Source organism: Fistularia commersonii, chromosome 20 (genome assembly GCF_037954325.1).
Source record: "Fistularia commersonii isolate RoL2024-O1a breed Wild chromosome 20, RoL_Fcom_v1.0, whole genome shotgun sequence".
NCBI classification, from domain to species: domain Eukaryota; kingdom Metazoa; phylum Chordata; class Actinopteri; order Syngnathiformes; family Fistulariidae; genus Fistularia; species Fistularia commersonii.
In genome coordinates this window covers 9630930-9654424 of record NC_141303.1, presented here as the reverse complement: position 1 = coordinate 9654424, position 23495 = coordinate 9630930, and the positions used below count along the sequence as shown (strand labels likewise).

The 23495-nt window shown below is 40.3% G+C and overlaps 1 protein-coding gene across 2 annotated transcripts in view; it reads left to right on the top strand.

Annotated features, from left to right (window-relative positions):
• Nucleotides 1-20483, top strand: part of LOC147222858 (pleckstrin homology domain-containing family G member 1) — a 68305-nt gene extending 47822 nt beyond the window's left edge. For both annotated transcript variants that reach the window (XM_086167467.1, XM_086167468.1), the window contains exons 2-17: nucleotides 1784-2358; nucleotides 6469-6569; nucleotides 7539-7608; nucleotides 11584-11630; nucleotides 12940-13090; nucleotides 13539-13670; nucleotides 14808-14990; nucleotides 15088-15183; nucleotides 15542-15628; nucleotides 16038-16071; nucleotides 16277-16369; nucleotides 16465-16526; nucleotides 16608-16799; nucleotides 16896-17015; nucleotides 17123-18971; nucleotides 19351-20483. In XM_086167467.1, coding sequence (XP_086023593.1) covers nucleotides 1784-2358; nucleotides 6469-6569; nucleotides 7539-7608; nucleotides 11584-11630; nucleotides 12940-13090; nucleotides 13539-13670; nucleotides 14808-14990; nucleotides 15088-15183; nucleotides 15542-15628; nucleotides 16038-16071; nucleotides 16277-16369; nucleotides 16465-16526; nucleotides 16608-16799; nucleotides 16896-17015; nucleotides 17123-18971; nucleotides 19351-20345 — 4787 coding nt within the window. In that variant the 3' untranslated portion in view covers nucleotides 20346-20483. The remainder of the gene's footprint in view (nucleotides 1-1783; nucleotides 2359-6468; nucleotides 6570-7538; nucleotides 7609-11583; nucleotides 11631-12939; nucleotides 13091-13538; nucleotides 13671-14807; nucleotides 14991-15087; nucleotides 15184-15541; nucleotides 15629-16037; nucleotides 16072-16276; nucleotides 16370-16464; nucleotides 16527-16607; nucleotides 16800-16895; nucleotides 17016-17122; nucleotides 18972-19350) is intronic.
• Nucleotides 20484-23495: the final 3012 nt, after the last annotated feature.

The following is a 23495-nucleotide window of genomic DNA, read 5'->3' as shown; positions in this document are numbered from 1 at the left end:
AGTTGTCTGAGGAAAATACACTCGCAATTTGTTTTTGGATGCCCCAATTCCCTTCCTCCATTACCTGGTACGGCACTGGAGTGAGATTAAAATGAGATTGCAAAATACAAGAAAGATTGTTGACACAAAAACCTAAATTCAGTGCAAAATTCTGAGTCTGTAGAGTAGTATGTGTCCAGACACTGACATTTTGTTGTCATTTGGTAATGACAGTCCAATCTCTTGTGTTTGTTGAAATCTGTTTATTTAAAATGGGTCTAAAGTTTGATTTAGAGGACATAGGTTTACAGTGCAAATAAAAAATGTATTTATAAAATGTATTCTCTTGGGTGTGTAAATAGCCTAATATCGGGTTTTATGCAATAATATATAATTCTGTTCATTTTCTAAGTTCTTAATGCTCTATGAATAGGTGCATTGATCCCCATAGCACAAAAATGTAAAAAAAAACCTTAAGAAAATTACCACCAAAAGCTGTGGTATTAACGTTCCAGTCTGCAGGTGAAGTTCAGAAAGGCGTCCCTGCAGAAATTGTTTAAAGGTGCCTATTTGAAAGGTGAGCGGGAGGGTATGTAGCAGGATTCTTATAGCTTGTTCTCAGTTTCAGGTTTCCTGTTTTGAAAGCGAGTCTGTGATCTCAGACTCTTTGATGTGAGACACAATCAGGAGGAGCCGGCGCTGCTGACATCTAGATGTAATGTAGCAATGTAGCAAATGATAAAAACTGATGTAGAACATCCACAAGGTCTGCGTGAGTCCTTTCCGCCACTGTTTGCCTTTCATATTTGCTCCTTGCTTCTCCCATCAAAGCTGGCCTTTTTTATGAAGGTGATCTTTGGAAGGAGTAGAGCAAAACTTGGCCTCTGATTTGCTGCATGTGTGGTTTCACTTCATTTGGCCTAACTGTGGGGCCTTGGTAGTAAGTCATATCTTAACAAATCTCTCCTCTGACACAAGGTTGTGAGCCAGTTTGGCACCATCTTTATGTTAAATATGCTGCTGTAGCTGGCCGTTGCACAAACCTGCCTCTCTTCAATGGGAATAAGCCTTTCATTCATTGCCTGGGAGGAGTGTCCTCAAAATTTTGCTGTTCATCATGCCATTAAATTTGTTTTGTTTTTTTTCAAATTCTGCAAAGATTCTCCCTGTTGCTTGTTAATGAGTATAAATCATTCTTGCTGAAGAATTGTGTGTGATTTGTTTCTTTGGGCACAAATGCTGATGAATCTGTGGGGACTAGTCATCCTCCTATGACATATGGTCAGTCAGGCTGTGGTCAACCGAAATGTCAGGAATTCAGTTGATAAACAGATTGCGATTACATTGGATTTAAAGTGGTTCTTAACTGACAAGTGTCTCAAAAAGAAGGTCTCTCAAGCCGTTGCTATTCTATTCACTTGCCTTTTCACCATCAGTTTAACGACACTTTAGCAGTCTCGGTAAACAAAGTAAAAGTGGTCATTTATAGTGTAGTAGAAATGCTAATTTTCAAGGCATTATATTTGTTTTAAAATGAAAGCACACAGTTGAATATAAAGCACGGAAAGGTCTTGAGCTGGGGGCCTGCGTTAGTTTGGATGCATTGCCGCAAGTTGCTTGAGATATTAAATGAAGTATTATTCTTTGGGGTCAACAGAATACTTAAGCGATACAGAGTTAATTTCAGGGTTTGATAGATAACAGCCAGCACATTTGACCGGCTGTTGAGTGGATTGTGAGTTAAGGAACTCATATGTAGTTTAAGATTTTTGAAATTATTTCTCTCTCATTTCTTTTTTTACAGATGATTACAATTATCTGCCCGATGCATTGCCTCCTCTTCCTGAAGTCCCTGACTCTGGCTCAGTCCTGAGCTCGGCAGAGCTCCCATCACGCTGCCTCCGCAGCTCTGCTTTCCGTCATCCTTCTTCTCGTTACTACTCTGCCCACAGCATGGATTCCTCTCCAGATCCCACCGACAGGCCAATCAGCTACAGCTCCACAACTTCTTCTGCTTCTTCCCGGGACAGTCACTGCTCACTGGGTAGTCGCTCCACTCTAGTCCCGGCCCCTCAATGTAACCCAGTGATCTCAGAGCAGGATTCTGGAGCAATACGGTTGGAACTGGTACCGGCCCGTCAGCTGGGATGTGGAGAGGAAGACAGCAAAAATGATGGAGGAATGGAAAAAGTGAGTGGGCCAGGAAGACAGGGAAGTGGAAAGACACAAACAGGCCACTCAGATCCCAAGCTGAGCATCAACAGAGGAGGAGAGCAAACAGATCAAGTCCAGGGTCCCAGGACATATGTAGACCGGGTGGTCCAGGAGATACTAGACACTGAAAGAACCTACGTTGAAGACCTGCGAAGCATCGTAGAGGTAAGTAACTAAAATGCACACAGTTACGCAACCCTTCAACCATTCATAAGGTCTTTATATGTATCATTACATTTCTCAAGAGAAACCCATGGTTATCATAATGGGTATATAATTTAAAAATGTGAAATCTGTCAGTTTAATTACATTAGTGGTGCCCAGCTATTTGGATTATGATGCCAAAAAAACACTTGAGGCACACATTTGGGGGAGTAGAAAATTTGTTCCACTGTAGGTAAAACTGCTTACCTGAAATCCATCCATCGTCTGCCACTTATCCTGCATTCAGAGTGGTGGGGGATGCTGGGGCCTATGCCAGCTGTCATTGGGCGAGAGGCGGGGTACACATTTGATTGGTCGGCATTCGATCGCAGGGCCACATATACATACAGACAACCATTCACTCACTCACTCGTTCGGGGCAATTTTTCCATTTCTTTCCAATTAACCTGTTGCATGTCTTTGGGCTGTGGGAGGCAACCGGAGAACCCGTAGGATACCCATGCTAACACAAGGAGAACATGCAAACTCCACACAGAAAGGTCCCCTTGTCAGAATCAAACCAGGGTTCTTCGTGCTGTGAGAATGAAAAGCTGAAGGCCGTGCCACCGTGCCCCCCGCTGACCCGATATATTACTCCAAAATCTCAATGTGTGACAGTTGACCATGTGCTGAGCAGTCATGTGTTTATAAATGTTGTTTCACCTGTTTAGTCTTTTCAAGAATATGGGCCGTTAAGTCACGAGATAACACACATCCTTTAGCCATTGTTGTCACACATGTGACACACACAGCTCATTGTCTGCTGTTAGACTCTATATAATAAGTTCACCTGCGCTTGCAGGTGAGTTCGGTTGCGTTACACGATAGGAGTGCCTTTGTACTGCAAGCACAGTGTCACATTTCTCAGTTCACACGTGTGAATACACTTGCACATAAATATGCTTGTATACTGTACTGGATTCACACACAATAGGTCAAATAAACTCTTATTTAGGTTATGCTCTGGGCTGAAAAGATACACATCCTTCAATCAATGCTCCGAACTTTAAGACTCGGTGTAGTGGTTTGAATCGAAAGATTGCCCAACTCTTAATCCCTCAACTCTTTCTCTAGTCTGTTGTTACAAGTGCTTTTAAACTCAAGTGTCTACTGAAAACATGTGTTTTACACTTTTCTCCTGCAGTTTGATTTAAATAGATTGTGATGGGAAATGGTTGCATATTCAGGTTCGATTGAACAAACACGCTTTTTTGTGTGTCATGTCTTTGCAAGGGTTTTTCAGACAAGCATGCAATTGGCTTGCTACCTGAGATCCCTCCTCCGTGCATTCTTCTTGCACTCGGAGATATTGCATCTTGGACCAGTGTCCCTGTTTGTTAATGTCTCTTTTATTGAGATTTAAGAGGGTATCAAAAGGAGAATGACTGACTGTTGTCAAATCAAAACAGGAAAGCCAGATTCCTAATAGACCAGTAGGTCAGTTGAGGTCTTTAGAAAGCACAGGTGAGAAAAGGGCATTGAGGAAGTTAGGAAAAGGAATTGAGCTCTGAGGTAACAACTATAAACTAAAGCAGGTTGGAAAAAAAAGGCCCAAAATCTCAGTTGCTGCACTTAATAACCCTGTAATGTCTGCACTTTGCAGATCACCATTTGACATAAGCAAAGCAGACCACCCAGCCAGTATCAGCCTCATTTACAAGGCAGCTCATTCTTCACAAGGAATTTGAAAGAAATGAATACTTCCAGTGAGTGCAGGATGTATTACACTGATTGTATCTGGATAAATATGACTTTTAATTTGAGAGTTTACCTCCGGAGGAACCCACCCTCCCAGTTCATCACACCATGTATTTTCACCACTCTCCAGTATGAACTGATCCCAACAACTCTTTAATAATTCTATTACCCATGTTTCTTCCAATTAGAGAACAGGGTTCTACAGCCTTAAGGCAAATATTTACCCAGACTCCCCTGTGTTTTATCTGTCAGCAGTTGTGCTATGGTCAACAGAATCTCATACCCTTACTTTGCTGAAGTTATAAGTAAGCCCAATCAGGAAGAGTCATCACAGTACGTCAATTTATTATCACGATCAGACTTAAAGACGGGAGTGCGGTCTTGAATTTGTTTCTTTTTCTAATTTGAGATCTGGAACGCATTCCTGTATCTTTTGAAAATCAGAATCAAAATTTAAATCTTCCAGGCAACCCTTGGAAATAGAAGGGCGGCAAAAGAAAAGTCGTGGTTTGATACTCTCACCGTAGTGGACTAAGAACTAAGAATTAAAACATTGCATGATAACATATTTTTTGTTCAATATTTCCAGTCCCTCATTTGTTTATCTTCTAGATAAAATTAATTGTAGTCCAAAATGCAGAGTCTCTTTTGGTTAATGTGTCGGGTGCAAACTTGCAAAATAGTTTATCTTTTCTGATAATTTCACGAGAACTTTGGGTAATTTGCATCAAATTTGGTTGTAAGATTTACACATTTATTTAAATACAAATCCTTTGAGGATCACCACACATTTTGCTGATCATTTCTTTGGTGTTTTCCTGTAAACGCAAAACCAGTGACCAAACTTAAAAGAATCAATATTAACATATGTCTTCACAATGCATATTGACATGCTTTTTTAATACACAGTTTGCCCATGATGTATTGATACACCCCTATTTGAAAGTAGTCAATGTAATGAGATATGGATGTTTACACTTGGATTCCCCTGGAAGAATGACTTCCTAATGCAGTGTTGTGTGGATACGTGGATGTATGGTGTAGGAAAAGAAAACGTTCTTGAGGAGGTTAATGGTTAACACGAGAAAGTATCAAGTTTGTACATGTTTCGTCTGAAGCTTGGCAGGGAATGTACCTTAATAGGTGTGTGTGTTTGTGTGTGTGTGTGTGTGTGTGTGTGCGTGTGTTGATTTGAACACTGTCCGTTGTTTAGCTCAGTCAGGCTTGAGCTGAATGTGACGAGTGAGTGGGTCAAGCCAAGTCAGATCGATGACCCCCTGACTAATAAAGCATCACCTTACACTTTACCTCCAATAGTCAACAAAATCTAAACATGACCCCATGACATAGCCATGGGCATAACCGTCATCAACATGTCTTTCTATAGGATTATCAGTAAGTTAGATTCTGAAAGCTAAAACTCAGCCTTATATTATTTGAATAACATTTCAATTTAAATAGCGATTTTGAAACTCCATTTATCTAATAGATTCTGTTGTCAAGCTTGCCTCAGCTAGCTATAGCTATAGCTTAGTTGTAATTCTTTTTACTAATACTTGTTTTCAGCACCTGTTCTCAACCAAATATGTTTGCGCTTTGAATTCAGCTGGATTGCTGGTTTGCATCACCTGTTGTCTGCACTCTCCCCAGTGCTTCACATGTTCTTCCTTTGTAGCTGCTCTGTTGGCCACAGATTGGCAACCGTTTCTTGCCTGCAGGAATAGATCGTATCTGTTTCACCCATTTGTCAGGGAGACAGACGAGCAAGAGACACAGTATTGTAATGAGCGGAGAGACTACCTCCTTGATGCTGTCTACCTGTTTAGTTTTTTACTTCAGCGATATTTTTGGGTATCACAGACACACTGTAGAGAATAATGAAAAACTTAATTGGAAAAAAAAGGGATGAAGGGTAACAAGGATTACTACCTGTCTGCTTCAGTGGCTGATATGTTTTATTGATCTCATAAAATTGACTTTGCTATGTCATTCACACGATGCAAAACTTAATAATTCAGAATGGGTATAATGTATGGTTAACATATCAGAGCGCTTCCTGATCTCTCACTCTTACACTGAGAGCAAAAGCTGGTGTTAAATCACTCAGAATCACACCAGCAGTCAGCGCAACAGCAACAGCTGCAGTAAGTGCCAAGTAAGTGCCACACTTACGAACCCCAAGCCCTTTTATAATTTCCTGGGGTAAAACAGTGTCTATAGCCCAAATATTATTGGCTGACCATAGTTAAAGTGAGCTTTATGAACTTCCACAGTGATACGACTGTCATGCCCTCCATAACAAAAATGTGCATGTCGAAGATATCAACTTATCAGTTTGTGTCTCCTTACTTCTCACTCTCTCTCCCTACATAGGACTACTTTGAGTGCATCAGCAACCAGTCTCGCATGGCCGTAAACTCAGAGGATAAAGGCTGTCTGTTTGGGAACATCCAGGACATCTACCACTTTAACAGGTATAACAAGAGCTGTGCACTTTGCACTCACATATAGGTTCATATTTTATTCAAGACTTGAGACTAGACTTAAATGATTGAGTGAGAATTGACTTCAGACTAAACTGATCAAATCACATATTAAATGGGATGTGAATCTAACACATAAAATCAACTAAGAATACATTATAGTTACTTTACCCCATGATTTGAACAAAATATTTTTTTTTATTCAGAGATCTCATCATTCCATTCAGCTCTGGAAAAATCAGTATAAAAAAAAATTCCAAACTTGACTCAATCAAAGGACATGCAAGGATAAAAACAGGTCTGGAGAAAGAAAAAGGCACCAATAGGCTCTTTACAACAAAATAAAGCTAAAACTGAAGTTGAGTCATTTGTTGATTTTTCGCAGGGGCCTATATGTTGCAGACAGGTGTGTGTACAAGTGCATACTATCAGTCCCTGTCTGCATATTTGTGTCCTGTGGCACCGGCACAGCTCTTAGCGTATGAGCGTGTGTTGAACAACTGACTACTTGAGCATCAGCCATGGTGGTCTGGAGGCACAAATATGCACTTTTTCACCCACCTATTCATTTTTCAGCTGTTGCAGAGAAAAGGAAGTAAGAAAGGCAGTTTTAAGCAGAATGACCTCATGCTTTAGTCATGTGACAAAAACTCCGGCTGTTACCTTTATCCATTGAATATGTGCATTCTGAGGCTAAACACAGGGGTGGTTTGATTGAATACATGGAAGTTTCTCATTTGTTTTGAGGAGAGACCTTCTTTCCGTATCCTTGGTTACTCTTACTCCTGAAATTCACTGCAATTGTTTGATTAAATGAATAATGGGACCTTTATTTAAACATATTCACATTTCCATCATTTTGTGTAACAAAAGAGAGAGGAAGTATTTTTTTACTAAAGCTTATGGATGATCATTCTCAATAAAAAATGTTGATTTCTCTAAGTGTTGTGTTTCTTTCAGGGACTTGCTTCACGACCTTGAAAAGTGTAACGCTGACCCCGTGGCCATCGCTGAATGCTTTGTATCCAAGGTGAAGCTGATGCCTCCCCCTCACTTTTTTTTACAATCTTCTCCCCCAGTCTGTCTTATTTTCCAGCATGTTCACTCCTGTCTTGCTTGTTGAAACCTGCTTAAACAGCTGGTTCAGACACACAAGTGCATGTGCAGACACACTCTGGGTTCATAAATGAGAAACGGGAACTCCATATAATCCACATCCATATTTGCGGAGTCCCTTAAAGATCGGATTAAATCAAAGTAATCTAGATGTGGCCGGATGAATATTGAGGAGCAGTTTTGGGTAGTTGAAATGTCAGGTTGAAGTGTAACAATCGGGGGGCTCTTAGTGGGACAATTGTGAAGGAATTTTACAGACTGAAAAATGCAATTAGCTCTTCAGTGGAAAAGGAGAAGGGGATAACAGGACTGTGCAAGTCTGGTCAAAATGTCACAAGTCCTTCTTTCTGTAGGTTTCAGTTGCTATTTCTGGCCATGCACTGTAAAACTATATTGAGGTGTAAGAATGCACAGAAGTCACAATGTATCTAATGCAGAAATAATTAAAACAAAATTAGATTTTTTTTTGTCTTCTTACACACGTAGCAGTTGTTTACCTATATTTCAGGTTAATCTGGATTGTTTTCAAAAAACACATGCAATAGTAAAGGTCCTCATTTTCATTTCCAATGCAGACCAGTGAACACAATTTAAATTAGTTTGGTGTAATATATTTTCAGTTGTGTAAAGCAGTTATTTTTTTCTATCAGGACACAATCTAACTATGTTGCATTTCTACCCCCTAATTATGCCCCATGATAATGTTCTGTCCTCTAGCATTTCCTCTAAAACTCCTTGCATTCCCTCCAAACCTAACTGCAATTACACCCAATACCACAGAGCAACTGTCTGACCATGGATGAAAACAAGTCACATTCAGCATTACAGACACTCTAAATACAGCAGCTGTTGGGTTTTTTTGCAAGGGGGCAGTTTTATTGCTGCTCAAAACATCACTCTGCATAATTATAATGAGCTCCATAAACCAGCCAATCCACTGGAATCCTGTCACTTGTAAACATTAAAGATAGAAAAAAGATTGCATACCATCACATACAAAACAACACTTTGGGATGCTGGAACCAGGTAATCATGTCCACTATAACCCTGATCTTATCTGCAGTTTGGCATTTATTGTTTGGTTTGGCCAGTGGGTAAATTGTGCTTGAACTTGCTGACTAGCCAATCAAAGCCTGTATGGTGCACTACGCCTCTGACTGGGACTTTGGCATTGTTCTTGAGTGAGTGATCACTTGATTGTTGTTACATCTTGGATCCTATTACTCATTGTCTTGGGCCAGTAGCTTTTGCCTTTCAGTGATTCAGTTCAGGAATTTTGAGCATTTGAAGAGCTGATTGTCCACATTGGTTTTTTAAAATTTGTATTACTAATGAAATCTATACCTGCACTACTCACAACAAAGATATCCTCATTAATGAATGAAAGAGGGGATATAGGATGACTGTGATATTCAAGGGGGTGACTTCACTTCAGGTTCTCAGACTTCCTTTTCAAGCCCAACTACATGCAGGAGGTTATTCAGGTAATTCAGGTTTTTGTAATAATATTTTTTATTGCTTTCAGATGCACCTTTTAGAATGAATAGGTTAATGATGTAAACACATGGGTCTGAGGACACCATTGAAGGTGTGTGTGTCTTTGAATGCTATCATTTCACAACCTGGCTTCTGCTACAACCACAATAACAACCACAGTTTGTTTCTACTGCCTTGACATTAAATATGGTATCACCAAAGCCCAGAAAAACACTCAAACCTTCTTTTTCACAGTGCCCTTTGAATTTTGCTCACGCATAAACTTTTCAGGTGAAACAAGCCAAAAAACACAAAACAGCTCAGTACTTGAAGACAAGACTAATCCAGTTGTAAATCTCCTTCTGCCATCCAGATAACTGACTATCTATCATCATGTTCCTCAAAGTTCATCTTAAGATTTACCGTTAAATCTGATGAGTAAGCCTTTTGAAGCATTTTATTCGTACCTACATGCTTACCGAAGCACAGAAGGCACAATTAAAGGATATCTCTCTCCCTCCTCCCCGGTGATCTTTCTGATTCAGTTCTTGCCTGATGACTCACAATGACCAGTTCAATCTCGACATATTCAAGACCTAAGCTTGCTCCTTCAAAACTGTGTCTTTAAAATGGTGCATGATTTCCAATGCAACTGGACCAGCAATTCTTTTTTTTTGTCATTGCATCTCAAAAATGCAGACCTTTGCTCATATAGTTTGTGCCGTAGTGTAGGGAAGAGTGTTATTAATCCAAGCCATATGAAAGAGACAGCTCATTTCAAAATGCTTCCATGAAGCATTTGGATTTTGTGAAATTATTTAGAGTAGTTTGCATATAGTTCTGAGAGTGGTGTATATCATAGATCAGGCTTATTATAGGGTGTGCTATTTCCGGGTATGGTTCAAAGAGTTTGTGTGTGTGAGTGTCAGGCAAGCGATGTCTCTATTTTCCCAAATGCATGCTCTGCACAAATTTGTCTCGTGTAGAAACATTCATGTATCTTGTGGTCTTAGCACACAGGATTATTAAGCGTACGTGTGCAAGTATTGTGTGTTAGTTTGTCTCATCAGAAATTGGTGGCACATCTGGTAGAGTTTAGTCCTGGTCTGTGGTAGCAGACTGTTGGAGACATGGAGGGGAGCTTTGCCCTTCAATTTGCACCGGTTCCCATGGAGCACCTCAGGCTAACAAATCATGAGCGGGCATGTGCATTTGTGTGTGTTCACTTGTGAATGTTTTTGGGGATACACATTTTGTCAAATGAGTTGTCATTGTGGTGGTTTGAATGGGAATGTAAATTTCCCCACAGCAAAAAAAAAAACAGTACTGACACGCATCCAAATCCAGTTTGTACAATCCAAGTTTACTTTGTGAGCCTTACCGGACAATGAGTGTTTATATAGATGCTTGGACAAAATGAACCAGTCAACTGCTGTGAATGTATGTGTGGATGCTGCTTCCTCTTAGCTGTCAGCATCCTATGACCCCTGAATGTTTATGGACACAAAAAGATTTCAGTAGGACTTCCACATTATGCAACAGTGAAGAGTTCATCTTTGGGTCTGCAATCAAGCGAGCTGAAAGGGAGAACAAGAAAAATGCAACTTGAAGACAAGGAAGAGAACATTATGCATAAAGTCAGTTAACAGGTGGTTAGGGATATTCCAAGCCCCAAAAAAAAAATTTTTAACGAGAGTTATGAAGGTAATGAGTAAAGAAAGTTGTTGGGAAGAACGAGAGTTCATACTCATCCTGGATTTGGTCCGTCAGGTTGTGTGGCAAGTCTTTGATGTTCAGAAGTATGCAGGTGGGAAGAGTCTCAATTAAAGGGGCGTCTATATTTGGGAATTTGAATCGGCAGGATAAACAGAGATTTAAAGGACAGGATGCTGGCTAATCACAAGATACAGTGTTGACTTTCAATTAGTAGCAGTGAGTGAAGGAGAGGGGAGGGTCTTGTCTATGGGATTAAAGTGTGGAGAACAGTAAACATATGATAACTGACCGGAGAAGTTACAACATAACCAGTTTTGAACTTCTATTCTTCTACTGGTGTGCATGGCAAGTGATCATTTTGCCAATATGCAGCCATGTTAAGTGAAATTCATTTTAGTGATCCAGACATCCATGTATTGATGTCTGTATAATAGGGATTTTGTCTAAGGTTCATGCAATTGATCTTGCAAAGTAAAAACTTTGGTTATTCATGTGTGCACTGTAAGTAATAATTCATTCACACACATGCACACATATACATACTACACACTTTCCATTACCACTTTGCAAGCATTAGGACATCACACCATTTCTTCAATTATTCTCTTTCCATTCTTACCCCTCAGCTACATGTTTGTTTGTTTGTTTGTTTGTTTTTAACACATATGTCAATAACAATTTTATTGTTCTTTTCCAGAGTGAGGAATTCCACATTTATACCCAGTACTGCACCAACTACCCAAGGTAGGTGTGTGTGTGTGTGTGTGTGTGTGTGTGTGTGTGTCCTCAGACAAGACCGTGTGGATCTTATACTGATCTACTGTACAGCAACATGTACCTCTTTTTGCCTTTGTAATCCTAACCAGAGCTTCCCAGCATCTCACATAACCTCCATTCTATGTGTCGATCAATGCGTTACCTTTTCTCCTCCCTGACAAACTGAAATGTTCTATAGAAGCCACCTCAGCTTGAAACAAAGTGTCTACTGCCAGTTGTGCCTCAGGGTCTCTCTGCCTCCCTTCTTGCCCCATTTTTCCCTCCATTATTTTATTTATTGACAGAGTTAGAGCTCAGACACTGACAGATGAGATATTATAACTTGTCACCTTATCATACCTCATCCTGATAATGTTTTATTCTTCTTTGTCAGAGTGTGGTCCTTTGGGACACCTGCGTCAGAATGTGAATAAATAGGTTGAAACGTGAGGCAATTCTTTATGCAAAGATTTGCTGCACCTACCTAACACACCTTCTCCCCTGGCTATCCTTTGATTCCAAAAAGATGTAGGATGATACACAGGAGCAAGATTCTGTTTGCAACATTATGATGACTAATTGAAAGACCGTGGGTACGGGAAGGAATATTACTACACACTTGAGATAGACTGCTTACCACATCTACACAACAGCTGGTGACCTCAATCAAGGTCACGCATGTAGAATGCACAGACTGGAGATGTTCATGAATAAACAGACCCATACACACTCACACACAGGCTGGTGATGTATTGCGGTCATGTTGAGCTCCAAGGTCAGGTTTCCTCAAGAACAATGTGGGGCCTGTGTTGGGCTGCACTGGAATTTAGACAGGCAGACATGCACACAGAGGTACGCACACATGCACACATACAAGTTTTGAGCCACTCACAACAGTCTTTTTCTGTTATTTACCACTGTGCTTATGCACATGCACATGGCCTTAACTTCAACGGCTCTTGATTTCACAATAAGTCTCACCTCTTCAGTGACTGCAGGAGCTGAGATATTCAAGGTAAATTGTGTTTTAGAAAAAATCCACAAAAAATCCAAGTGTTGCATAGGGCTAAAAAGGACGAAAGATGCAGGATCATACATTCACTGTTGCATTGGGAAACTTTAAAAAGTTTCCATCAAAACTGTTTGCAGTTAAAGTAGTTTAGTAGTTGAAAACAAATTGATCTTGCTGTTTATAAATGGGAGGGCAATATCGACCCTGACACTCAATTCTAATTGTAGTCAATAATGGTTTACTAAGCATGTGTGATAGCTCATGTGCAATGTTTCATCTCCACAGGTCCGTGGCTGTGCTTACAGAATGCATGAGGAACAAGGCGTTGGCCAAGTTTTTCCGCGAGCGGCAGGAATCTCTGAGGCACTCCTTGCCCCTGGGCTCCTACCTGCTCAAGCCAGTGCAAAGGATCCTCAAGTACCATCTACTGCTCCATGTATGTCCGTGTTTCATCTCTCTTTCTCACACAAAAACACACACGCGCACACGCAAAGTCGAACAAGCCAACTTTATCCTTCCCTGCAGACAAGCAAGCACAAGTTATCACTTACAAAAGGACATGTAAACACATGCATGTAATGACATACGAAGACATGTAATGGTTTTTATCAGTAGCACAACAAAAGTGCATGTTTGGTTAAACAGCAGAAATACTGATTCCTTTCCCACCATCAGTCTCCTTTGGCAAAGACAAATGTTTAGACATATGGTACCCAGTATGGCTGTTCCTGTGTGTGCCTGTTGATTCTTGGCTGGGAGAGTAGGTTTGTGTGTGTGCATCCTTTTGTTTATGTCTCCGTAAACATGTCTCATATATGTATGGATTGTGCATATTCTAATAGGGGGTGGGGTGTTTGTTTTTATTTTGTACATGTTCTGTGCAGGAGATAGCCAACCACATGGAGAAGGACACAGAGACGTTTGAGGTTGTGCAGGAAGCTATAGAAACTATGCAGAGGGTGGCCTGGCACATCAATGACATGAAGAGGAAACATGAACATGCTGTTAGGTTACAGGTAAAACAAACAAATACAGGAAGAGTGGGTTGAAAAATAATCTCAACTGTTTATGAGAGTCAGTTCACAAACAAAAGTTGTACCTTAATTTATTCTTAATTCTTAGCTCATTTGGCCTGTGATCTGAACTATGTGTCGTGAACCCTCTTCTTGGCTATGACCTATGCAATAACAATTGTATTTTTTATAAATCTTCCATGAGCCAATTTTTATATTGTTCTGGTGAAAAGAAACTCTTTGACACTCCCAGTGTGTGTTTTCTAGTGGGCTAACGAAGGCTTTCTGTACAGAGAATGCATAAAATGAAAGCTTCTTTCTTTTATCAACTGGAAACCAGAATGTTCAGATGGATAAAGTGATGTCTGTAGAAATATTTTTAGTATGGAAATGGGACTAGGATAAACAGAATTGTTTTTTTTTTTCCTTGACTACTTTCCTTTCTCCATCATTTCTATCTCCCTACAGTTGTATATCAGTAGTTTTTTAATTTTTTTTATTTATTAGTTTAGTATTTAAGAGCAATTCTTAAATTTCCACTATATTCCAAGAAAGCCTTGAGGAAATTTCTTCCAATGTCTAAGAAAAAGGAGATCAGATTTCTGTGATCAAAGGGTGCCGTGGTCTCAGATCCATCTCATTCTTGTTTGTATGATAGATAGCTTGAAGTAAATGTCTTTGTTTAGCATGTGTGCCCACCAAAACTTCAGAACCCATTCAATAATAGAACTTGATGATCAAAGTTCAAGGTCACTATAACCTCAGCAGGCATGTTTCTGAATGAAACTCAGAAAATGATGCATAACATGTAATACAAAGTCTCAATGGGATATAATGGTGAAGTGATACTGATGTTTATCCCAAATGTCAAATTCACCCTGACTAAGTAAAAAAATACAATTTTCAGTCCCTAATGCATATTAGTATAGCATTGTATAGAATTGTTTGTATAGAATGTATATTATGGATTCTTGATAGACAAAGATATTAAGTGGGAGAGTCATTCCGGTTTTCAAATTTGAGATTTCAAACCATTTAGTGTGGCTTCAACTGTGCAATTGGGTCCTTTTATTCGAATTAAAGACAAACAAAGAATGTGTTTGGATTTGCTCACTCTCTGTATATGTGTACTCACAACAGGAAATTCAGAGTCTGCTTACCAACTGGAAGGGCCCTGATCTAATCAGCTACGGAGAGTTGGTTCTTGAAGGAACATTTCGTCTGCAGCGAGCCAAAAATGAAAGAACTCTTTTCCTGTTCGACAAGCTTCTGCTTATTACCAAGAAACGGGAAGAAACCTACACATACAAGGCTCACATCCTGGTGAGCTATGACACTTTATGCATGACTTCTCCTGGAGAGACATTTCCCATTAAAATGTTGATACCAACTAACGTGTCTTCTTATTTGTCCTTCTTAGTGCTGTAACCTGATGCTGGTGGAAGTTATTCCAAAAGAGCCATTAAGTTTCAGTGTTTTTCACTACAAGAATCCTAAACTACAGCACACTGTGCAGGTAGAGTCCCACTGCATACAGAGGCATGCACAAGACAAAGGTTAAAGACACTGAAATTGGTTGCATGTTATGATTTAGCTGCCAGCAACATTGTGCAAGGGGAGTGATCACAAAGCATTATTTGAAGGTGTCTGGTTGTTTAAAAGGGAGTTCAAGCTGAGCTCACTGAGTTGCTCAGACATGTTGTGTGTTTAGAGACTAATGGTGGCCATTGTTGTTACGTGACCTCAAAAGATTATCTATGTGGTGTCAGAATGCCATGTTCCAAAAATTTTAAGAGTTTATCCTGACAGCCTCAACACCTATTTTAAAAGTATGGGTCTGATATTATCTGTGATGTTTCACTCTTTGCCCCAAGGCCAAATCCCAGCAAGAAAAACGCATGTGGATCCTACACCTGAAAAGACTTATACTTGAAAACCACCCTGCGAAAATCCCTGCCAAAGTAAGGGCAGCTTCATCAACTAAGAATTTCCTCTCTGTTCATTTATGGTGTAAACAAGATCTGGATGTGATGTTTTTAAATTGTCGTCCCTCTGGGTCATATCCTCTGTCTTTTTTTTCCTGCGGTTGTCCTCATCCGTCTTTCCACCTCTCCTCTCTCTTCTCTTGTGCACTAAAATCTTGTGCTACTTTATTTTTACTTCAACACAATCATTTTATTTGTCTCTATCCATGTTTTGCTCTGTGAGGACATGTGGCTTGAAAAAAAAGAACACTTCCCCCTTGAAGTCTCTGAAGAAGTGCAATGTGATTTTATGAAGGACTCAATTGTTCAGCGCTGTGTGATAAATATTGTGGAGTGGCGCCATCTAGTGTCAAAGAGTTTAACCTATTTATTTCAATCATTCCAGGCTAAACAAGCCATTCTGGAAATGGATGCAATGCGTAAGTACCAATATGTTATCATGTTTACTCGAGCAAATCAAGTATGTATATTCATATTCTTCCATTTTCGAACATAAAAAATAGAATTAGAAAATGAATCAGTATACTGTTTATGTCATGTAATTGTTGAAATAGTTAGTATAGCAAATATTTAGTAGTATAATATTTAGTAAAGTATTTGACATTACTTTTCTAAATACTCCAGATCATCCTGGATTTCATTACAGCCCTGAGAGTGATAGAAGCGATTCCCCTCAAACAAAGGAGGGTCCGACCCCTCGCAGAGGACGAAGGAAAGGTAATAAATCAAGCGTTGGCTGGTTGTTTACAATATATTTTTTTTTTGCACAAGTGAGTTTGAATTGTTCCTGATTCATTTGTTCTCCCTCTCAGAACCTTTATCAAAATTACTGAAGAATGCCAAGCACAATGCGGCAAACACTGATTGTGAAAAGGTTAGTGATAACCAGAGATCAGATACAGCTGAGTATCCAAAATAAAACTGATTTCCACGTTTCTGTAAACCTCCATTTTAGCGAACAAGTCTGGGTGCAACCCTGCTCTCTCCAGTGTCCCAGCTGGCTCTGGGTACAATTGGTCGGAGCCGCAGTCTCATCAATCAATCGCAGGAGTCTCTCGACCCCGGTGATCACTATGATCACAGTGATAGAGAGGAAGGGGATGAGCCACACCAGCAAGATGCAGATGATGAGGATGATAGTGGACTAGTGAGTTTGAGCTACATCAGCTCCATTAACCTTCACATGCCAGGATTAAGTGACATTTTGACATGTTTTGCAACTTTGATTCAACTCTGAATTTAGGGAGGTGGAAAGAGGTTGCGAGTCCCTGGCAAAAGCAGTAAGAAGCGACTGAACCCTCAGGCATCTGTTGATAGCATAGAACAATGGAAAACCTTTAACATGAGCGCTTCAGATCTACAGGTACAGTGTTTTCAGATTTTGTTGCATTCTAACTTTGTATTTCTGCTTTCCTTCTACTTATTTTCACTGAATTTTGACCAACAAATTTCTGTTCTCCCACCAAGCAGAAGGCCAGAGAGTCCCTTGTGAGGGAAGGGAGTCACCACCCACCGCTCCTCAGGACACCTAATGTGATGGAGGAACCACCAGACTCTCCTGTTCCCGCTGTAGTAGTGACAGAAACTGATCATTCTGTTCGGAATATTTGGGCGGACCACAGGGCTCGTAGAGCAATGTTTCCCACAAGACAGAGAACTATGCACCCTGATGACGAGGATGAGGATATATACCAGATGTTTGTTCCCACAGAGCCAAGCGGACCAGAGTCAGAGGTTTCTTCTGAGAGGTCAGAGCCCTCCTTGTCACCCAGAACAGCCCGGCCCTGTAGCTGGCATATGGATCAGTTACCCACTGTCCAGATAGACGCACCATCCAGTGGGGGCAGAGTCCTGCGCAGGGCGAGCAGTGCTGGGGAGACAGCTACAGAGGCCAGAGAGAGCCCTGACAACGACCAACCTGATCACAACCTGGAAGTGATTCATACAGAATCATCCAGCAACGACATATCTGGATCGTCATCGGCAGAGCAGCTAACGATGGATGATATTGAAAATGTGTATGACAATATCAGCTATGAAGACCTTAAGAACATGGGTCTTATCAGAAGAGACTCAGAGGTGTGCCAGTCACAAAGAAGTGCAGCTGTAGAGCCACAGGGCTTTCAGGTTCAAGCAGCAAGGGCATTAAGTGCTCAAGATGTTCCAGGGATCACAGAGCCAATCAGCAACAGTACCTCAGAGAGCCACCGAACCCCGACACAAGAAGGGAATCCATTAGAAACATGTGAGCTCAAGATTGTGGAGGAAAATATCTATGACACCATTTGTTTTAGGGAGCCCCCATCAACAGGGGTTAAGGGAACGATTAAGAGCAGTAAAGTAAATAAAGAGAAGGCTAATGTGGCTGCCTCTGAGCAAAACATGGCTGAAAGCTTTAGAGAGTATGTATCTGAAGAGAGCCTCCACTCTGAAGATGAAGTACATGGTGCCGGCCATTTTGCCCCATGTTCTTCAGAACCAGAGTACTTCTCCTCATCTGCTTCTGAGATCTTTTCCCAAACCTTAGAGAAAGGAGATAGGATGTCTGAGCAGGTTGATGAGATCTGGAATGACTTGGAAAACTACATCAAAAACAATGAGAAGAAAGCAGATCGACTCCCTGCTGCCTTCCCTGTTACTGCTAATGAATCACCCAAGAATACGCCCTCAGTCAAAAATAGTCCTTCAAAGAGCACAACTGTTGTGAATCTTCAAGTGTCCACTTCGCCAGTGGTGAGTGTCCCAGCACAACAGTCTAAACCCTCACCTGTAAGCACCCCACAATCGTTCAGTATCCCTGTTATTCAACTCCCTGACCCTCAAAGTGAAGGCACCATTGAAGAGGAAGCTCACAGCCCTACTCCCACTTCAAACCCCCCCCCAGTCACCCCAGAGCCCCTGCCAGGCACGGTGAAAAGCATGCGTAACAGACTTGCACGCCTCAGTAGTGGCAGCTTTCGCCTGGAGGATGATGACCTGGTCGAACTTCCTCAAAGAAACATCACTCAGAGAGAGAATCCGATCAAAGATCTCCATGGCTTGTTTCCTGGGGAGCTGGCAGGTTTGGATTCTCCACTGGCATCCTCTTCCCTACTATTGGGTGAGTCAGTCGACTTTCCCTTGGAACTCATGGACAAAACCAAGAGTCGTGTTTTCTTGATGGCACGGCAATACAGCCAAAAAATTAAGAAAGCAAATCAGCTGCTGCGCATGAGGAGCATGGATCCTGGAGATTCTTGTAGTCGAGCAAGAGCGGAAAAGAGACAGAAAGACCTTGCAGCCATCTTAGAGGAGAAGAAACAAGGCGGCGCTGCCATAGGTAAAGCTCAACCTATACCTCTTGAAACAATTGAAACCTAAATACTGTTGAAAGACACAAAAAGGACACAATTTCACTGAACCGTTGTGATGAATCACAACTGTCCAGATCATAATCGGTCACAAGAGGGACTCAAGAGTAATTAGACTTTTCAGAAACTATTAATTTCGTGTTGAATGGTCTCTTGAAGTAGATCCAAGAAGCATTACTAAAGTTGCAACTGACTCAACCCTTCAGGATGTTCATTTATTGGCCTCTCAGCCTTTTAATAATTGTTTGAATGCATGCTTTCCATTACTAGTTTGTTTACCAAATTCAATCTTAAAAAGCACACCTAATCTGACTCACGCCTTTTTTTCACCCTGTGTTACCTCCTTAGGTGCAAGGATAGCAGAGTACTCACAGCTTTACGACCAGGTAATGTTCAAGGATTCCTCTGGTTTCACTGGTCAGTCCTCCACCGCCCTGCAGCACACCCATCCAGGACTTCCTTCTTCACCATCCATGCCCGAGACCTCCCTGGAGGAGGACTGGCTCCACTCCACCTACAGCAATGGAGAGCTTTCCAGCCTCATGTCCTCCTCCAGTGAGGTGGCCACAAATCAAGTATCTTCCACTCCTCAGCACAAACTTACCACTGCAAGCTCCAACACTTCTCTGAAGACTGTACCTCCCTCTCCAACAACTCCACCATCGCAGAGGTGGAGCTCGTGCATGTCAGCGCCGAGAGAGAAAGAGGAGCACGTCTACAGTTCCATAAAGAGACATCCTTCTTTCAATGCACCTTCCTCTTCAAACAGTCCCCACCAGTCTGGCAGTACTGTGGGTAACCAACAGCGGGAGAAAAACAACCTCCTTGAAATGAAATGTAACGGACCCACTGCAGATTGCGCCACAGAAAGACTTCATAACCCCAGGCTGAGTCACACTGGAAGGCAGAGTAGCCTCCCAGAGCGATCTACCCAGGGACAGTCAGACCTCATCTTACATGATGGTCAGCAGGTGGTAGTCATGAACCGAGCATCTGCCTTGAGCATACTTACTGCCACCCAGAACTACTTGGCTAACTTCAAGGACAATGGGGAAGATGATGATGACTATGTGGAGATACGCTCAGAGGATGAAATAGAACAAGAGCATGATGGTCTGTCACAGCGAAGTGGCTGCTCAGCTGCCCTTTCCAATCAAAGCAGGGGTCTTGTCCATTCCCGGAGTTTGCCATGCACACCGATGCACTCCTATGATCCACTGAAGTCTCTGGAACATGAGCATCTGGAGAAGTACTTGTGGAGTGAACCACAGCAGAGTCAACCCAACATTGTCCAGTCTCTGAGGGAGAAGTTTCAGTGTCTGAGTTCAAGTAGCTTTGCCTGAATCCATGTGGCAAATGAAGGCCAAAAATATCTTAATATGCATTCATATTGCAACAAGAGGACACTGCAGCTTTGCTTTGAATGCCCTTCGCTCTTATCGCTACATCTTAAGACTATGAACACAAGGAATTATTACATGTTCACAACACAACATTCAGTAGACAGTCATATCTGTTACACCTAGCAAGACCTACCGTATATTTTATGTAAGCGGGCATCAAAATAAAACATGTAATGGTTAACAAGTTAAAGGTGACAGCGCACCATTTAGTTATTCAATGCATGTGAGCTGCCTTAGCATATCAGGTTTTCTCATGAAGTTACCAAGAACTAATCAAACTACAAATGTTCTTATTTTGTTAAGACATTTAGATTAACTGAATTGTTTATTTTTGTCGCTTTCTGCATCAGCCTTAGAAAGAGGATTGAAGTCATGATTTTGCAGGGCTTCCAGAGAGGTGATTGTGTGCCAATAAACTGTTGAGGTATTCCAGGATTTCTGTTACCAGTTATAAGGAATTTGACTTTTCTATGCCCGACAAATGACATCAAAGACCTTGTGATTTTTGAAGAATCTGGACATTCTCATTTTTAGAACTGCCACCACATGGTCTTTCTTTTAATTGACTATTAAAATTACTTTCACTGTATTGCCAGGACTGAATTCGTGTAGCCTGTTTGGACAGAGGTGGTCCATATCAGTGTGTTTATCGTCCTATAGTTTCAAAGACATTGAACACATAGCTTCAGAGATTTGAAGTAGCAGCTTTACTGTTTTCAACCTTGCAACTCAGGCTAGATGGTCACTTTTAACTGCTTTTTAGCAATACATGTAATAAAAAGACCTTGGCTTTTAAAAATCCAATAGGTTAAGTATAACTAGATTTGGACCTGCAAGTCTGTTTATAGTTATTATATTTTCCCTTAACCAACTTGGTCATCAGTAAGGTATTGTGCTTTAAAACCAAGAGAAAATGCTGATCATCTGTAAGACAATGTAGGGCTTCACACTTTTTTAAATGTTTGAGCAAAATTCAAATATTTGGGCACTCACTCTGTAAAGTGAAATGTGCATCTCAGCAAGTGGATCTTGTCTTGTGTTTTTAATGTTACTAATTCTAAACAGTTTTTAAGAGGGACCACACAGGAGACCAGTAAAAGCAGTTAGTTAAAAACCATCAACACTGCACTGTATTTTTTTTTTCTTACACAAATGACTCATCAGATGTTCTAAGTGTCTCACTTGTCAGACACTCCCAATGTCACACTACTGATACTTTATCCACAATTACCAAAATATTTTAAAAAGAACACCGATTCAGTTACTTCAGGACTATTGGCTCAGCACAACTGATATGCTGATCTGGGATACACTACAAACACTTGTTGAAATTTGTTTAAAGTCACTTGATGTTTCATATTTATTTGAATGCATCCCTTTGATATTGCCCTTATTACTATAACTTCACACCCCAGTGAGTCAATCGCAGTTTGTAAATGAGAGATAAATATATTTATTATGATTTAGGGGTGATCACCAAATTTGAATTAAATACTGTGAATATTTTCAGAAAATTGTCGATTTTTTTTTTCTTTTGTTTTATCATGCACTGTTTGATACAAGTTCCAAATCACAACACCACGCTGAAAGTGAAAAAGCACAACTTTGCTGTCTACTGTTCATATCAGGAAATGTGCATCAAAAACAAGTTAGGAAAATGAAGTATATATATTTTTCTTTTTTTTTCATTGTACATTTTGACCTATTTCACTGGTGGGGGATTATCAGTCTTCATTGGATCTTTTTTGCACTTTTCATTCTTTTTTAATGTTTAATTTGTAAACACTTTGTATAGATGTACATTTTATGCCATAGGTATGCTTTGTAATGCTTAAATGTTTAAGTTAAGTCTTCTGTATTTTTTTAACAGCCTAGTTGTCATTGCTCAAGAAAACAGTGTATGGAGGTAATAAATGCAAACTAAACTTATCCATATGTTGTCTGTTTTCTTTTAAATCAGGATCCCAGTTATGTTCAATCATATTGATGTTTTTAAGTTTTTCCGGGGAAAAATTGCATCACTTTTAACCGCGGCAACCACACATAAAAAAATATGTATTGATTTGAATATGTCATTAAGATGTAAAAAACACTTCTGGAATTATTAGGTTTATTGATCAACAATTTTGATTCCAAAATAATTGGGACACATACCTACCAGCAGTAAATGGAGAATGTGACAATTTACTAATCCTTTTGAAACTTTTATTAAACTGAACACCATACAAAGACAATGTAATTTATTTTTAAGGCTCACTAGATTTAATGCCCCAAAACATTTTCCAAAAGTGTTACAGACCACTGTTAAACACCTTTTACAATAACCTAAGTAAGAAAGCGAAAGAGGAACCTCTTTCCTGAGGAAAGAGCACTAACTGTAAATTTTGCCAGAATTATTTTCCATTACATCTTGATAAATGACTTCTGTTGCTGAAAAATCTGCTGTCTCCTTTTCTCTTATTCGCTTTTAATAATGCTCCACATAATTTAAATGTGCGGCCACCAGAACAGACGACAAGCCAGACTAATATCTGCACTCTTGTACAGTAAAGCTAGGCCATGGCAGAGTATGCATAATATGGCTTTACATTGTCTTATCTATTTAAATGGAGGCATTGTTGATAAAACGTTTTAATGGCAGCATAAATTATTTTATAACATCTATGCACATTCAGCCATTACTTCTGTCTTTATAGAAGTGCAAGTTGCCATGTCACTCAAATAACGACAAATCACTGCAGATGTTGGTTTGTCAGCTACAGTCTATTTCTATTTTGAGTCTGTCAGTCTCAAATGAGGTTGTATCAAGAGAAGTCATGCTGTGACCTGGTGTCACTGATACCTGTGTGGTTGAAGCATAGCTTGCATTTGTGGGTATCACAGTCAAGTCTTTTGTCTTGATAATATTTTTCCAAAGTGTTCTTGAACCCATGTATTAATATCCAGTGGAAAATCATCGTTTTGTGTTTTTACTCATCCTTGCCCTGCCCCTTTCAAGACTGATGATAATATGGAGGTGCAATCCCTAATTTCCCTAATGTTGTGAAACTGCTGGACCATTTGCAAACTCAGTTTTTCACAATGATACAA